The sequence below is a fragment of the Fringilla coelebs genome (genome assembly GCF_963513975.1).
Source record: "Fringilla coelebs genome assembly, chromosome: 5".
In the NCBI taxonomy this organism is placed as follows: domain Eukaryota; kingdom Metazoa; phylum Chordata; class Aves; order Passeriformes; family Fringillidae; genus Fringilla; species Fringilla coelebs.
In genome coordinates, this window is record NC_140033.1 from 19,757,992 (window position 1) to 19,776,076 (window position 18,085).

The following is an 18,085-nucleotide window of genomic DNA, read 5'->3' on the forward strand; positions in this document are numbered from 1 at the left end:
TAGGATGTTTGATAATGAGCATTTATCTTGCAGATAGTGCTTTGAGACTCCCCAATCCTGTATCTCTTTTCAATCCTAGTAAAATCCTTCTGAGAACAAGGATTGAAGCAAAAGCTTGTACTTGTGTGTTTAACTTAAGCTGCAGATACTCTGCCATCTTCAAAATCTTAGAACAAGAGGACTGTTGCATATTTGTGTGTTAAAAGCAGACCAGAATTTTTTTACTGTTTTTTTTTTTTCTTTTTTTGTGAACTTGGATGCTGAAGAACTGTGTTGGTGTATCCTTATGAGGGTTTTGTTTTGGTGGTGGGGGTTTTTTGGGGGTTGGTTGGTTGGGGTTGTTTGTGGGGTTTTTTTCATATCTGGGCATCAAGGCTTAGATGAAGACACACCTGCAAATCCATTCTTTGTTATTCTGTGTTCTTTCCTAAGAGTTGGTTACCCAATTATGAACTTTAAGCTCCCATTGTTTATATTATACATGGTATTTTTATATGCTTTATATGATAGTTGATGCGACCTAGAAATATTAACATAAAGCAGAGGTTCTTGTCCTCATTAGTTAGAAGCAGCAGTGCAATTTCTTTCTGATAGGAATTATGAAATAAGGGGAACTAACCTGCTGCAGAAAATTGTGTTTGACTTCAGGTAGAAATAAACTTCAAGAGCATTCACCATGCACTTAATTATGTAACTAATCACATAACTACTTCTAGGAATAAAGGGCGCGTACCACAGTCCTTAATCAGCTGCAGATTAGCTGGATGGGTGAAAGACAAGCAATTCAGTGTTGAGATTCCTCAAAACTGTGAGAACAGTCTATCTTTTCCAATAAATCAAGAAAACCTCTCAAAAGCTGCAGTTAATTCATTTAACAACAGTGGAGGAACAACATGTGAGTCGTTGAACCATACATCCATTATGAAGAATGAAGTCTTTACAGGTATAGTGAAATGAGTGTTTGAATGCTGAATGTTAAACCTCCTGGTCCTTCTGAGGAGCTGTTTGAGAATACTTGCCTATGTTAGCAATAGAAATTGTGATAACAAAGTTTATTGTTATACATTTACTACAGAAGGAATTAATTTTCAAGATTCAAATGTATCAAGGACGAAGGAAAAAAATTCCTCAGTGAATGATGAAAATATGCAAAATGGAGAAAATGAGCAAAAAGACAATGTGGAGCAACCAACTAAGCACAGCAATATTACTCCAGAAATTGTGATACCACCAGGTGAAAAAATATCCATAGTGATTATATGCACAGCTGTGTAAGTATTTCTTTCCATTATTTCTAACCAATACAAAGCCAAGAAGTAATGAAAATAGACTTAAAAGTTTTGTTTCTGAGCACAATTCTCTTCTTGGCATGTTGTGCTTTAACCTCAGCTGGCAACTAATTAATCCTCATTCAGCTGCTTGCTCACTCCTTCCAGTGGGACGGTGGGGACAATGGGAAGAGCAAAAGTGAGAAAACTCATATGTTGATATAAAGACAGTTGAAAATGTAAAGCAAAAGCCACTAACAGAAGCAAAGTGAAAAAAAAAGGCATTCATTCACTTCCTGTAGGCAGACAGGTGTTCAGCCTTCCCTAGGACAGCTGGGCTCCATCACACATGATGGTGACTTGGGAAGACAAATGCCATCACTCAGAATGTCCTCCCTTCTTCCTTCCCCCAGCTTTATGTACTGAGCATGATGCCTTATGATGTGGACTATCCCTTAGGGCAGTTGGTGTCAGCTGTCCTAGCTGTGTCCCCTTCCAACTCCTTGTGCACTCCTGGACTCCTCACTGGTAGGACAATATGAGAAGAGGAAAAGGCCTTGACTCTGCAAGCCCTTTTCAACACTGTAAAAACATCCCTATGCTATCAACACTTTTCAGCACAGATGCAAGCCAGAGCCCCATACTAGCTGCTATGAAGAAAATTAGCTCTATCCCAGTCAAAACAGGCGCATGGTGTAGTGCAAAGTAAGCCAGTACATATTAGCAGAGCATCTGGAAATCTATGTGACTTTGAAAGTAGATACCATTTCAGTGCTTGATTCTGAATTTTTATTGAAAGAAGATTGTAGTAGCTAATGAAGCAATATGAGTGCGAGTAGGTTACATCTCTAAAAGGACACAGTGAGGTGAAGATAATGCTTGCAGATGGATATATTCTTAGTAGTAAATCCATTGCTCCATGAGCACTGGAGCTAATGCAGATTTCCTGGGAATTGTTGTGTTGCCTGATGTGTTTCTTCTAGTCTTTAGTATCCTGTATTGCTACATGCCCCGATCTCAAGTTTTCCTGTTCTGTGATGGGAAATTCAAGTTACGTATGCTGAAATAGGAAAGAAGAAGCTTTCTTTACTGAAAGTGTAATTCACAGAGGAAGTGGTTTGCAAATCTTAGAAAACCCTTGGAAAAAAAAATCCTCAGCTATACAAAATACTTTATTCATTTAGTTAAGAATGGCAAGTGTCTTTGTGGGAGCTTTTGTATTCAAGTAGGAACCTTACACGGCGAAGCTTACATTTGTGCAACTTTCACTTGGTTCCAGCTGTAGCGCTGCAGACTTTGTGTTCCACAACCATTGATTCCTAGGATGGTAAAGGAAAAGTTGGACAGAGGAAAACAAGATTTCATTCATTGAAATAATGCTGCAATAATATTCACACTATTTCTCTTATCATTTTAAATAGTGAAGTACGGGGTAAAAAATTTCTTAGGGGGATGATTTAGCTCTAGTATGAAGGATAGAGCTGCAGGCATGGCTTGCCTCCATGGAGATAGACATGTAGAAAGAAGGATTTACATTTCACTGCAAATGCAGGAAAGCCACAAATCTTGGAATCTTCTAATAATACAGAATTAACCACACAAAGCTTCATGGGAGGCTGCAGCCTGAAGTTAACAAGTGTTTGCTGGCCACTTAAGAGACCATAGAGACTGCAGACATAGACCATAAATTTGGACAGTTCAGTGTCTGTTTTGAGTTTTTATATCAGAGAAAACCAGGATATAGTTTTAACCTGAGCAGGTGATCTTAGTTTTCCTGCCAAAGAGAAGGAAAGCTGGAATTCTTCTGGGATGCATTTGTTTCAGACACGTGGTAGCAGTGTTGGACCATGTAGTTAAAGAATTGCACTCTAGTGCTTGAGTTTTGTAGAAACCAATCTGAACAAACCTCCTGGTTTTTTCCCATGTGTCACTGCCCAAGCAACACTTGCACATATAAAGTATGTTTTTTTTTGAATTAAAGGATTTTTCCTACTTTCTCCATTCATGTGTTTACAGTTAGGATTCAGTTCTGAGTAGCCTTTCACAAGGCGCTGCAAAGTACTTACTGCAGACAGTGAAGAGATTTGCTTCAGGTTCCTCTGATGAACCTGCTTGGCTCTTCTTTTGCAGTAGCAGTAATTCCAAGATGTTCCTTGTAACAGAAGTATTAATTCTGTGCCCTAGTACATTGAGTGGAGGGATTTTGCATTTTACCCAAGATTTTGATGAAATTGTGGGGTTGAGATATTTGCTGTGGTTTTGAGTTGGTATTTTTTTGCATGAGTGGGTTGGGTGGGTTTCTTAAATATTTGGGATACCTGGATTGAACTTGAGGTGGGGAGTGTTGAGGAATTACCCTAAATTAGCAATTCTCATATGTAACTGAAATGAGAATGTATCTCATGGCTGGGGAAAATGAAGCGTGACTAATTTGATTTTAAGAAGATAACTTCTGTTTACTTGAAGGATTCATGGACACAGCAAAGAGCTCCTGTTGCTTGGCTTTTCTGATTTTACTGTTGGCCGCTATATTGAAGCCACTGTAACAAATGAAGAAGAATTACTTATAGCACCTGTAAAACCTTATTCTCCAGGAAAGCCTAAAAATATTCCAGATTCTCAGCTAAGAAAGACAACAGTGGCTGCCCCTAAACACAAAAGGTACTGTCACTTTGAGCATAAAATAATACTTACCTAACACTGCTCTGTATATCTGTTCTGTAGTGCTGAGAAAGAAAATGTGAAACTGGGAGAATCTCTACATGTTTTTATATATGCATATATATGTTGTAAACAAGATGATTGTGGACATTTCTGGTAGAAGAGGTTGTTTTAGTAATTACTGCTTGATTTCTTTGTAGGTTTTTCAAACACACTCTCTAATGTATAGTGTGGTAATAAGATAAAAAACTGTTCCTTAGTTATCTATTTAGTAACAATTGTGTTATTAAGAAAAAAAATGGGAAACTGAGAATAGTTTTCTGCGGTAATAAGCTTCTTAATTCTTTACATAACTTTAATGTCTACATCTGACTAATGTCTCCCATCTTTAATTCAAAACTTTTGTTGGTAGTTGTCCATCTTTCTAATTGGTGTAGGTCTCTCTTCAGCACTGCTCTGCATCTGAGGGAGTCCTCAACTCCTCCCAATTTAGTGTCATCAGCAGACTTACTCAGTATACCTTCAAATCTGGCTTCCAAGTCATCTGAGAGGATGTTGAAGAAAACTAGCCCGAAGATGGAGCCCTGTGAAACCCCACTAGGGACAGGTCACCAGTCAGATGTCACCCCCTTCACTGTAACCCATTGTGCCCAAGCTGTGAGCCAGTTGCTCACCGTCACAGGATGTATTTATCCACTTTGGGCTGGATATTTTGTCCTGAAGGATCCTCTGAGATCAGTATCAAAAGCTTTATTGTCCTTTGATGACATCAGGTCAGGTCCTTGAGTATTCAGATGAATACCATCAGGTCCCATAGACTTATAGCAATCCAGCAGGAGCAGCAAATCCTGCAGAAGTTCAGGTTCAACTTGGAGTTTGTCATTTCTCAGTCATGCACTGGCACTCCCTTAGCCCCTCATTGATGTTGAAGACAGAGGCAAAGAAAGCATTAAATGTCTCTGCCTTGTCTGCGTCCCTGTGTGTGAGGTGACCATCCTCATCCTGTAATGGGCTGATGTTGTTTCTGCAGTGCTTTTTGCTATTGGCATATTGACAACTTTTTGTTGTCCCCTGCAGTACTGGACAGCTTCACCTTCAATTGAGCTTTGGCCACATGATTTTTTTTCCCTACAGTGTCAAGGAGCATCTTTGTAAGATCTCTTACCTTTTTCCCCAGTAAAACGAACTTCTCAGTTGTCCCTTTGAAGGAGTCATTAGTCTGTTGTGTGTGTGTGTCTGTGTTTTGAATTTATAGTCTTGGTGATGTGGCATGTTAATCAGCTGGTTTTTATGTACATTATTTAAGCAAGCTAAATGTTATGTTGTACATTTTCATTTTAGAAATAAGAGAAGGTGGTGTTCAAACTTTCTCCCACATTTTACCATACCAGACGAGTTAAGAAAATGTGTGGAACAGCAGTTAGACATACTGACTTTTCAGCCCCTCCTAGCAGAGGTATGTAAGTGTAGGTCTTATATAAAAAATATTCTTTAATGCGGTGTTTTTGTTCAAGCATTCAGGAAGAATGTATCGTGTATATCCTTAGTGTAAGAGAAGATGACATAACACTTGTCAGGTAGACTTAAACTTCAGTTTGGATCCTATAACTTCATGGGTTTCAGTATGTTACAAAATCCAAGCTTACAAAACCGCAAAAGCATAAATGGGAAAATCTGAAAAGAGAGTTGTAGTGTATTGGGAGTGGACATCACAGAAGCTGAACAAAGATTTCTCTGTATTCTCACTTTTTAGGCATCACTGGAAGGGGTTTTTTGAGGTGTTAGGAAAGTTATTTCATAGAAAATCACAATCTCTTAAATTATTGCAATAACAGAGGATTCTTTTCTGGTTGTTCAAAATTAGTTTTGTAAACATCTTCAGATGTAATTCACTAAATCTTGTTCAAATTCTTCCCACAAGTATCACAGTTTCAGAATACATATGAAACACCCCCCAAAAAAAGCTATAAAGTCTTAACAGGAATACTGCAATGATTCCTTCTCTAAAACTTTTTCTGATTTCTGGTGGAATATGGCTACAACTCACTTGTTTTCGTAAATTTTAAGTACTTATAAACTGGAGCTGACACTTTTTTGAAATGTAAGAGGCTATATTGTCTGCTGACTAAGCATCTCACATTAAACTTGGTATCAGAGCATTAAGTTAGTAGGTTAGACATCCTTCCTCTGTAGTGCTTATAGTGATTTTACACTGAAGGCCTGCTATTAATGTGGTTTTTTAACCACACCCTTACCTTAGATAGAAGTTGGTACTGTTGGAGAATACCTCTGCAGTAAGATTCGTTAAGCTGTGAGGGAGAAAATTCAGGTTCTTTCAGCTTGCCGTAGATTGCATGATCATCAGCCAGGGCCAAGACTGACATGACTCTCTCTTTTCAGCTGTCTCTGTCCATGTATTTAGATTTTTTTGCTTTCTGGGCATAAACTGAGCATAGAACTCAGTCTGTAGACTGCCCCTGAATTCAGATGGTGAAACTGCTGCTGTAGTAGGGAGAGACTCAGTTAGTTCTTTAGCTGAGGGGCTATTTTATTTGAGCTCAAGGACTATACTAATCTCACTTTGGCTGTTAAGAAGGTTTAAAATACTATCTAGTGCATGGATGCATGTATTTAGGTATCTTATTTGGCAACCCAGTTGCTGTGCAGTCTGTCTCAAGAAGTGTTTTGTTTAATGTTAGCAATAGTGGGTTCTATATCTTAGTGTACAACAATAATGTATACTGGGTTTTTTTTTTTCAGCGTCTTAATCTAGATAATTATAAAGCAAACTTTTCTACTCTTTTATGGCTTGAAGAGATCCAAGCAGAAATGGATTTAAAAGATTACTATATGAGTGGGGTTACTTTAAAAAGGAATGGGAACTTGTTAGTGCTGGAAGTGCCAGGAGTAGAAGAGGGCAGACCTCGCCTGATTCCAGGTAGGAATGAATGTGAGATAAAGTCAAGTGGCATGTTGGTCTGTATTTTCACAATGTGAACTATATTGTTTATTCATTTGTTTAAAGAAGTCTTTCAGATATTTGAGCACAATGTTATTCATTTAGGCTACTAGACAGGGGACTAGGGACAGGGGACACAGGGACACTGTTAGTGTCTCAGTCTTACAGTGGCTGCTGTCTAAGCACCATTGCATGTGTCTGTTCTTATGGAGGGTTCAATACTTTAGGATTTTTCTTTTACAATAATCAGTGGGGCTTTCAGCAAAAATAAACTGCAATGTAGTAATAGCTTAAAAAGTAATAAGTATAGCGAAAAGGCTGGGAAAGCAGCTAAAATTAAATTCAGAATTTCAAATAATATAATATACAAAATAGTGTTTTCAAGAGGCACTGTTTGATGGCATAAATACTAGATGCCTTTTATAATATACAACTACATATGACATTTCAAAACAGTACTGATGGATGCAGCAACTTTGCTGAAGTTAGCCTCTTCCAAATTCCTAGTTTAAACGTGCAGAAGGGAAGGAGAAATTACATGCTGCAGTGAAAATGTTACTATTCCTTGTAACAGTATTTTGCCTTTTAACTTTGTTTACAATTAGGTGATAAGGTGATACTGAAAAGTCAGGTCTACACAGATCATATAATAGAGTACATTGCCTATGTTGCTGAGGTAAGCAAAGTATTTCTCCTCTTGAAAATATCATGGTCCACAGGTTTTATAAGGGAAGCTTGCAATTCCTGGAGTTACAGACTATTTTAACATGACTTCTGAGAAGATAGGTTTACTTTATCTATATTTTGAATAGTGATTTTGTATTTTTGTTGTATTTTTGATGACTCTGGCTTCCCTATTCTTTTGAAAGAGCTTTTGACATAATCTAGATATGGAATGTGTTGTTAGTAGGTAAATCTAGATTTACTTTTTGGATTTAGGTTGGGGTTAAGTGCTTTCAGAGGTGCTTCTTTATGTTTAAAGTACTAAATCTTCATCAGTATTGTGACTTTTTTTTATCTTTGTAACAGATATGTGAGGAAGATGTTACTCTTAAGGTTAATGCCGACTTTGAACGTGCTTACAACTTGGAGCCCATGGATGTGGAATTTGTTCATTGCAGGTGTTTTTATAAGCTTCCAGAAAGCTGTGTTTAATGATTCCTCTAGTAGAATGACTTTTAAAATATGACCATCAACTGTTTATTTTAGTGGACAAAGAGAAAGACATACTTTAAATCTTGCCAATTTTTTCACTTCTTTTTCTCAACACACCTTTACCACCATATTCATGGTTTAAAGACTGTAACTGTAAAGCGTTCAAAGAGTTGCTATCTTAATCATTTCTAGATAGCCACACTGATGTCAGACAGTGAAATGGGGAGGAGTGAGGTGGAGTGTTTGGGTTTGGGTTTTTTTTTTTTAGTTTTTTGGGTTTGTTTTTTGTTTTTTTTAAATGTACTAATATGGCTGCAAATCTATGCAGGAAGTAAAAATAGCAGGTGATAACCTCCCATTCTTTTATACTTTTGTTTTATTCATGGGATGTTGTTACCTGTTTGGAGTTACATAATCTTCTCTGTAAATTCAGCTTTGCAAAGAAGTTCCTTGAATGTGTTGAACACCAGGCCATCTTTGTATCACTGAAAAGCTAGAGACTATGTGTGTGAATATTACTCATAGCTAAGCTGTTTATACTTCTGCAGCATATTGCTCAATAGATTCTTTTTTTTAAAAATACACATTTTATATGACTTTTTTTTGATACACACTAAAAAATACCAGGTAACTTATAGGAGTGTGCTGTCATAGTATTTGTAAATGTAAGCTTTTACATTAATTACACATCTGTATTCTGGTTCCAGTATTCCCAGCAGGCGATGCCAGTTGGCCATTCAGCAAGCTGTGTACCTGGGTGAAAAAGGTACATTTCATTTGATTATTAAGCTGTTTAGAGGAGTTTCTTTGTGAGGAGTCTAGTGGGTTTTATTGCTTTCACATCAGGGCATACTGGAAGAATGCATTGTAATTTGTTCTTATGGGAGTTTTCCATGCCTTAGGGGCTTTTTGGTTTGGTTTGGTTTTTAAGAAGAAAAAACAATGCTGAAGTATAGAAGGTTTTGTCAAAATTATTTCATCTGTTGGCCATCACAGACAGGAGAGGAAGCAAGCTTTGTGAACTGTTAGAGCCAACAAGTAACTGTTAGAGCCAACAAGAATCATGCATACTGCTATAATAATAGCCAGTGAAATGGCCATGCTTTGTGTTGCCTCAGAATTTATTGAAAACCACTGATTTCCTGTTCCATGAGTTGAACAATGCATGTGAACTTCACATATTACCACCTTAGTTCTGATAAACCAGTTTTGGCGGCTCAGACTAAGCTGATGTATCAACAGTAAAATTAATCAGTGAAACATGCAAAGTGTTTGTTTGAAATTTCTCTACTTTCTTTTTCTCTGCCAAATTTAGTGTTGTTTCCAGAAAGGCTTGTGTTGCAATCACCACAAGCTATCAAGACCCAGAATACTACAGAGTATTGTGCTGTTGATGATGGTCCTAAACAACCTTCACAGCAGGAAAGTAAGGTAACTATTCTGTAAGTGTTCTTTAAAATGTTCCTTCATTTAGATTGGTACCAGAAACTTAGTGTACAGCTATTGCCAGAAGGGAATTGTATAATGGAGTATCAAAGAATCAAAGTTGTATTCTGCTGCATTCTAATGACAGAACTTTTTGTTTGCTACCTGGAGATGGGAGATTTTATGACAGCTGATACTATAAAGCTTACAAAACGGAAAGTGCATGTTAAAAAAGTGCATGATTGTGATGGAAATTGTCAGATTTGCCTTAGACTAATTTTCATAGCTATTGTTGAGTAGATATGTAAGTCCAGTCAATGTGGCAGGAAATAATTTTGTAGGAGAAGATAATCATCCTGTTCTGAGTAGATTTACCCAGGCTTAACTGCCACTTATGATATATTAATAAAATGTAGAAAGGACTTTTGGAGGCTGCCTAATTCTCTTTCCTTTTTGAAGCAAGACTGTCACCAACACTAAATCAAGTCAGCTTGGGGGCGTGTGGCAGCATTTCTTTCTTTGTCTAAGAGTTTTCACAGTGTCTACATAACCTGTGCTTCACCACCTTTACATTCAAGATTTCTTCCTAATTCCCTAATTATTTCACCTGGAGTTTGTGCTTTACAACAAGGAGTAATCAAGCAATCTGGTTTGGAATCAGTATTTTTAAGATGATTGAGGCATGAGGTACAGAGCCTTGCCAACACCACATTCCCTACAAGCAGTTTTCTCCTGTGCTGCAATCTGAAGGGACATGTCCACCGAGGAAGATATATCTATCTTTCAAAGTGGTCTGGAATTTGACTATTTGCTTTTGTGGAAGCAAACAAGTTATGTAATCATGGCTTCAAAATCCTCATCTGAGCCTGCAGAGTATTTGTGAAATAAATGTCTAATGTTAACAGAGCCAAAGTATTAGAAATCTTAAACTTAACATGGAAATTCCTGGCACCTTCTCCTACTACTCTTACCTTTCTGTCTTAATGGTTGATACTCTAGTTAATGGGAAAAAAATTAAAGCTTAGCAACTTCAAAAGTATCAGGGAAGATAGTTGCCTGTCTTCTTAAAGTTATAAATGCATTTATCTTCACCTTCTCTTTTCAGGTCAAAAAAAAGCAGAACAAGCAGACAAAAGGTATGACATCAAGGGAGATGAACACAACAGAGGTGATGAGAGTAACTCTGCAAACAAGCCAACTTGGTATATTTTCTGGGCTTTAATAATAAGTATCATATCAGTAAATCAGAGCTAAGTAAGATAGCTTTAAGATGTCCTTGTGCTCTGCCTTAAAGACAAATTCTAGAAATACTAGCAGGAAGTTTCTATGGAGGCTTTTGGTGCATTACTTAAACATCTATAATTTGCAGAATCTAGAATGATTTGGGTTGGAAAGGACCTTAAAAATCATCTAGTTCCAACCCCTCTGCAATGGCCAGGAACACCTTCCACTAGACCAGGTTGCCCAGATTTCATCCAGGCTGGGTTTGAACACTTTACTTTGGGGGAAGGGGAAGCAAGCATCTGATGATTTATTTTGTAATGAATAAATAGTTATTTCCCGGTCATTTACTCAAAACTTTTTGATCATATTCAGAGTTTTCAATTTGTTATTGGGATGCTGTCTCTCATCTTTGGGAAGGCTTTGCTAAAGATGCTAAAACTTTTTCAAGTATCCCAGATTATTCCTATGCTTTTTTTTTTGAAAGTATGACTTTAAATATCAGTGTAGCGAAATGCCTAAGAGGAGCGTGATCGTGTCATTTTTTATCAAAAGTATGCTAAAGAATTACTGAGAAATTACCTAGACTGCATTTCTGTCCAAAGGTTAATAAGATTCTACTGTGGAAAGCTAAAGCTAAACTAATTCAGACAGGATTAACAAAAAAAAAAATTCTTGCATTTGTAGCAGAAGGCTGGTTATGTAGTACTGGTACCATTCCCAAAGTGCCAGTTACTGGAAGTTCTCAGGTTTTGCTGTTCTAGGACAAGAAAGTGAACTTGATTCTAAAATTACTGAATAGAGTTTTTATTGATTGTTTGGTTATGTAATCATGCTCCTTTTCTGCCTTTCAATAAAGAGCCAGTACACTTTGGAAATATTAATGGCTTAATTTCTACTTGGTATTCAGTGAAAATGGAATTTTAAAGAAATTCATTGGTTGTTACCACAAAAGGAAAACAAAAAATGTGCAGAAGTATATTGTGAATTGGAATTGCATTAATCTACATACGTTAAAAATATATGTGGGGTTCTGAGATATGCTTGTCTTGATTATAGTTGGTGAAACTATGGCACTTAAACAGAGAGATGGTGAATTTTTCAATCCTATGCTGAATGTGCAACAGAAACTGGCAGTGAAAAGGATACTGAGTGGTGAATGTCGCCCAACACCTTATCTTCTCTTTGGACCACCAGGAACTGGAAAAACAGTAACAGTAATTGAAGCTATTTTACAGGTAGTAGTAAATAACAAATCAGTCGTCTCTAGTCTTTTCCATGTTGGAATGTTTATAGTATTTCTGCAAGTGCCATCATAATTTTTTTCCAAAGGAGTTTTCAAAATACTCTTTTAAAATTATTTTCCTCAGCTCCATAAAAGGAGGAAAATCCATCTTCATATGGATTTAACAGAATTATGAATGGTTTATTTTCAGGCCTTTTTGTCTTTAAAACTTCATTGAACAGTGTCTGCCTTGTGATTCTAGTAGTGCATAATGTATTCATGAAGCACAGGTATACATTAATATGATACTCATTTATTAGTTATGTTATGGATACACTCAGTTTGAGACTACTTAGTCATGACTGTTGGCAGGAGTGTTACGTAACTGCAAAAGAATGAGTGGAAATCACACATGTGCAAAACTCTTCTGGGTTCTGTATTTGGTGAAATAAAAGGGGAATGTTTGCACTACTGCTGCTTCTTAAATAACCTTTTTTATTTTTTTAATATCTGTCTTCTTTAATGTAGATACACTTTACTCTGCCAGACAGTCGGATTTTGGTATGTGCACCATCAAATGCTGCAACAGATCTGATTTGCTTGCGGCTGCATCAAAGCAGTCTCTTAAAACCAGGAACTATGGTTCGAGTTAATGCTGCCTTCAGGTCAGCAGAGGTAATTATTACAGATACCTGCCACTTAAGATTTCCATTTTAATATTTTTACTTTAAAATCCTGATTTAGTATTTTAACTCTCAGTGGTTATGAGGCTGCTTAGGTTTGCTTTGCTTCCAGAGTATTATATTGCTTCAGCTTTTCCAGAAGGTTAACTGGAAAGTTGATCATAATGCTTAATTTGATTGTATGAGCATAGGATCTTCACCTTTTTTTTGCTGTGCATAACTCTACAAACAGCAAATAGGCATTGGTGGGGATTTTTGATTTCGTTTAGATTTTTTTTGTTATCAGTCCAGGTTAAGACTGTTTACACAGAAAGTAAGCAAGTAGGATTGTCATCTCTATGCAGGACACCCACCTTATGGATTCCTTTAATATATACGTATATGTTTATACATATGTATATGTATTTACATGTAAGTGCCTATATATACAGATATACATTTGTGTATATATATGTGTGTGTGTTTGTATGCATATATGTACATATATGTGTGTGTGTATAGATGAGTATATAAAATAGCCAAATGTTCCCTTTTGATCCTTACAATAAAGCAGAGATGTCTTGCATATGTACCATTTTGCATAGGCCAATTAATTAATTCATTTTGGTGTATGAATGTGTGTTAGTCTGTGTGTTTTGCTCAGCTTTTAAAATAGTTTTCAGAGAGCTTTTCTATTCAAATGTTAAAGTTCTGTTTTAGGCTGGCAAGTTGTTTTACCTTTTTGTCTCTGCAGCAGATTGATGACATGGTGAAACCTTACTGCAAAGATGGTGATGATATTCAGAAGGCATTGTGGTCCAGGATTGTAATTACAACATGCAGTAGTGCAGGATTGTTTTATCAAACAGATACACGGTACACTACCATAGATAGGAGTATCACAATGGGAAGTGGCTGGATGACACAAACCCCAGAGCTTTTACAGACTGATCTGTAACTTGGGCTGTTTTAATAGTTTATTGCATGAACCTGTATTGTGTAAGAGAGCAAAGCACTTGGTTTTAGTAATGTTTAAGCAGAAATCTTCCCCGTGGTAAATTTAAGAATCATCTTGAGAAATGCTTAAAATTTTTGAAACAATAATGTCTCCTTTGCCACCAGTGGGAATTACATTCCTCTTGACAATCACTTTGGCTCAAAATGATTGCCGCACAAAAATTAAAAATGTATTTGGTTTTTATCCAGTCACCTTTACTAACTGTAAACAACTATCATATCAAGTTCTTTTAACCAAAGTTGTCTCTGATTTGGATTTTAACTTCGGAAAAGCACAGTCTGAAGCCTCACTATCTCGAGTTGTTTGGCAGAAACAAAGCTTGGGGATTGTCTTTGCTACACCAAGTGCATTGTTTAATTGAATATCTTAAGGAAACTGAGAATAAGGGAAGCTTTTCTAAGTATCTTAACATTGCTACAATGCTTTAATAAAGTTTGTGTGTATCAGACTGTGTAAGTGAAATCAAAGATGAAGAATGAAAGTTGGGGGGTTGTTTTTTCTATATTTCCTTCTGGAAAGAGCCAGCTTTGTTCTGTGTCTTTGGGGTTGCCTGGCACACTTGACAAGGATGTTAAACACAATTGCTGAGGTCAACCACAGGGTGGCAGAATGAACTAATTTGAAAACAGCCCTGTTTCAGGTTAATGTTACTTAATTATAGGCTTGGACATTTCACTCATGTGATTCTGGATGAGGCAGGTCAAGCAAGTGAACCGGAGAGTCTCATTCCTATTGGATTGATTTCAGAAGCTGATGGACAGGTAGTTCTATTAACATCATTTACTGAAAGGGAAAAAGTTTGTTTATTATTTTCATATTTTGTGGATTATGTAGAGTGCAAGTAGCCATTTTCTGGTAATGAGTTTTTTAATAGAGATTATTCATGCATTATATCAATTCTCAACGCTTAAGTTTCTTTACATCTAGCACAAGTCTGTGTTGGGAAGACTGGGTCTGTGTGGGAGATATCAAAATAAAAGATGTGTTTTGTTTAAGACAACAACGTACTTCTGTCCTCTGCAAACAAATGTTTGAAGGGAAGCAGAATACTTTATATGAATTGATCTCTGAATTCTGAAACATGTGTGTCATTATAAAATGAAGTTTCAGTAACAATTGTTTTAATCTAAAATGGATGTTCTTAAATTTCGTATACAGATAATTCTCGTTGGAGATCCGAAGCAGTTAGGGCCAGTAATAAAATCTAAACTTGCACAGTCTTTTGGATTAAGTATGTCCTTGCTAGAAAGACTGTCATCAAGAGAGCTATACCTGAGAGATGAGGATGCTTTTGGTGCCTGTGGAGCATACAATCCTTTGTTGGTGAGTTAAACTTTCCATCAGCCTTTTTCAGCTCAATCAAAAAAGAAGTTCTAGTTTCTTACCACCATTTTGCTCCTTGATGTTTAATAAGTCTAGCTTGAGCATGAATTCTGTAGAAATGCTTGATTAGCTGGCATATGTAGTCTGAATAGTAAAGATGCTGAGTCCTCCAGCATGTTAAAACTTTTCTTTGAAGGGATCCTCTATTCTTAAGTATCATGAGTCAAATATGGTGCACAAAGCACAGTTGTAAATAATAGCTTAAAATTCCCTTTCATCTTCATAGTCCAGGTTTACCATAACGTCATTTTCCACAGATGAAAAAGTACAATATCTGCTTTTAACATAAAAAGACAGAGTCTCTTCTTTGAAGATTAATTTAAGATTAATCAAACATCAGGTTTCACAAAGGGAAGAAGAGAAATTGTTCTTATTTCTGCATTGTGTCTTGCTTTGAAGGATAGCTTCCCCAGATTCCTGTATGGGCAAGTACCTAAAATCTATGTTAAGTGGCAGAGGTAGCATAGTATTTAAACATGTACAGATGTTTGAGCTGAATCCGAAACATAGGGCTGATGGTAAGCTACCTAAGATGCCTTCCTATTTTCATGGTAACATACTTCAGAAGACTAAACTGAGAGCAAAAGGTGACTAGATGACCATGGAAGTAAAGAAGGGAGGAAATCTAATCTGATGGCATATTTAAGGGTGAAAGTGAGGGTATTTGGACCTGGGCTTTAGATCAAGTTCAGCCTGCTGAAAAACCTGTGACACTTCCTCCTAAAATCGCTTAGTGCAAGCTCTGGTCATTGTGTTCCTTACACAGTGCTTAAAGAGAATTGGCATAGTGAGAGATTGGGAAATGGGAGGGCTTTAAGGATAGGTCTTGACTGGAATATCCTATGTCATCCCTTTTACAGGACTGGTTTTTTTTGAGCTGGTTATTACTTTCTGGAATGCTTCCTTAAGATTATTCTTTCATTTAAAGACAAATACATTTTAGATATTTTAAGGCCAGCTACTGTCAGCTGTTCTGATGCTTCCCATTTGCTTGCCAAGACTTCTTCAAAAGAAGACATTTCATCCATTGAAACTCAATGGAAATAATCTGGCTCTTAAAAAAAGGAGAATGTGTCTATACATGAAATGTTTCAAGAAACTGGAGAATGACCCATTCGTCTACCATGTACATTCAATTCTCTGTTTCTCCTTTGGAGGGGAAGCAGATGGTCCTTCAAAAAACTGCTTTGGTGTACTTCTTACTTACAGAAGACCACAACTGCAGTTTTAGCCTTGAATGCAGTTCTTTGGCAGCCTTAGAAATGCTAAATGCTACGAGATGGTAAGGTAGTAGCTGTGTTCTGAGAAGTCTGATGAACAATTACCTGTTTCAGTAACAGATTTTGGATTTTGTCTTTGCAGATCACTAAACTCACAAAGAACTACAGGTCTCATTCTGCGTTGCTTGCTTTGCCATCTAAATTGTTTTATCATAAGGAGCTAGAAGTTTGTGCAGATACCTCAGTAGTGACTTCTTTCTTGAATTGGGAGAAATTGCCCAGGAAGGGATTTCCATTAATTTTTCATGGAATAAGGGTATGTAAAATGTTCATACAGTGAACTAACTGCATAGGCTTGTTAGCAGCTTGCTGATTTCTTTCAAATAAATTCTAGCAAGCATATGAAGAAAGCTTAATATGCCTGTCACAGGTAATGGGACTTCCTGACCATCTGGTTTTAAAAACAAATACTGAAGTCAAATATTTGCTAGGAACTTGAACAGTTGCCTCTTGAAGTGCACTGTGGAGACATTTTCATAGAAGTTTAAATTCATAGCAGATGACCAGGCTGGAGTTACTAGTAGCTGCTCTAGATTGCTTTTGATGAAGAGTTTCCTACATTCAGATGGATACAAGCCTCTAAAACTAAAGAATCATTAGAGCTTAACTTGGTAGAGGAAAAAGTAGTACCTTGGGGGAAAAAAAATTTCTTTAATCTAATTAAAATTTCTTTACTTTTTTAATCCAAGGAGTTAGTAAGAAGTGGTGATATCTGCTGCTTGGAGAGGCTTGGTTTAGAACTCCTCCGCCTTGAAAAAAGCAAGATGCCAGCTTATTAACATATGTTATTCAGAGTTGAGATACAACTCCTTTGCTGCATACTTAAAATACTTTTGTTATATCACTTATATTTATAAATGTATAAAAAATATATATAAAATATAGAGAAGAAGAGAAATTATATATAATATTACATCACTTTTTTTGCATTCAGGAGGTATAAGAATAAAGTGTTAATAAGTACATAGTCATTTCTGCACCTGATCTCCATGATCTCATTTCCTTTCCCCCAATACAGGGCAGTGAAACACGTGAAGGTCGCAGTCCTTCATGGTTTAATCCAGCTGAAGCAGTTCAAGTAATGATGTACTGTTGCCAACTGGCTAGAAGTGAATACTCTGCAGTACCAGTGACAGATATTGGAGTGATTGCACCATACCGTAAACAGGTATAATGTTTAACAGGTCTGATGTCTTCAGAGCCTCAAAGTTGCTGTATTTCATCTCATGTGTTTATATGATGGCCGTGGTTTGTTAAAGCAGGGGGGTGTATCTTAAAATTTCACTGTGGTGTATCCTGATACACAGTGTATTATCAATCATTGCAGTGCTGCCGGTGAAGTCTAAAATAATGACAGCAATAGTGGCATTCTACTGGTTTTTCAGTTTTAAAAATCAAGCAATTAAAGAGACCAATTTGGAAACAGAAGCAGATTTTTCAGTTGTTGGAAGTAATGAGTGCAAATCAAGAATTCATTATCCAACAGCTGGAACAGCAATCTGCTTCTGTCACTCTCTGCACTGAAGACTGGAACAAAAGGGAATTATTATGAAGTAGATGGCATGACACCTTGTTGTGGTCTTGAGGAGACTAGAGGAAACAATTTACTGTGACTTCTTAGCTGTCCTATAGGTAGACTTGAAGTTTGTAATTCTGTTTAAACCTCTAGAGAATGCTGAACATGAACTTCAAATGCTGTGCTTTATTTTTAAATGTATTTATATCCAAGTGTGTTAAGTATGTGATGTTTACTTTCATTTTAAAGATAAACTTAATCCCCTTTCACTTGCAGAGGAGATTTTGGACAATGCACGTAATTCTTCTTGGT

At 36.7% G+C, this 18,085-nt stretch overlaps 1 protein-coding gene across 1 annotated transcript in view; it reads left to right on the forward strand.

The window, feature by feature from the left end:
- Window positions 1-18,085, forward strand: part of MOV10L1 (Mov10 like RNA helicase 1) — a gene marked incomplete at both ends in the record, with an annotated part of 47,795 nt that overhangs the window by 8,363 nt on the left and 21,347 nt on the right. The window contains 14 exons of the mRNA XM_084205429.1: window positions 3,735-3,929; window positions 4,367-4,565; window positions 6,690-6,867; window positions 7,494-7,564; window positions 7,918-8,009; window positions 8,751-8,809; window positions 9,359-9,469; window positions 10,574-10,645; window positions 11,749-11,927; window positions 12,443-12,589; window positions 13,331-13,452; window positions 14,256-14,355; window positions 14,753-14,917; window positions 17,276-17,425. Coding sequence (XP_084061555.1) covers window positions 3,735-3,929; window positions 4,367-4,565; window positions 6,690-6,867; window positions 7,494-7,564; window positions 7,918-8,009; window positions 8,751-8,809; window positions 9,359-9,469; window positions 10,574-10,645; window positions 11,749-11,927; window positions 12,443-12,589; window positions 13,331-13,452; window positions 14,256-14,355; window positions 14,753-14,917; window positions 17,276-17,425 — 1,840 coding nt within the window. The remainder of the gene's footprint in view (window positions 1-3,734; window positions 3,930-4,366; window positions 4,566-6,689; window positions 6,868-7,493; window positions 7,565-7,917; window positions 8,010-8,750; window positions 8,810-9,358; window positions 9,470-10,573; window positions 10,646-11,748; window positions 11,928-12,442; window positions 12,590-13,330; window positions 13,453-14,255; window positions 14,356-14,752; window positions 14,918-17,275; window positions 17,426-18,085) is intronic.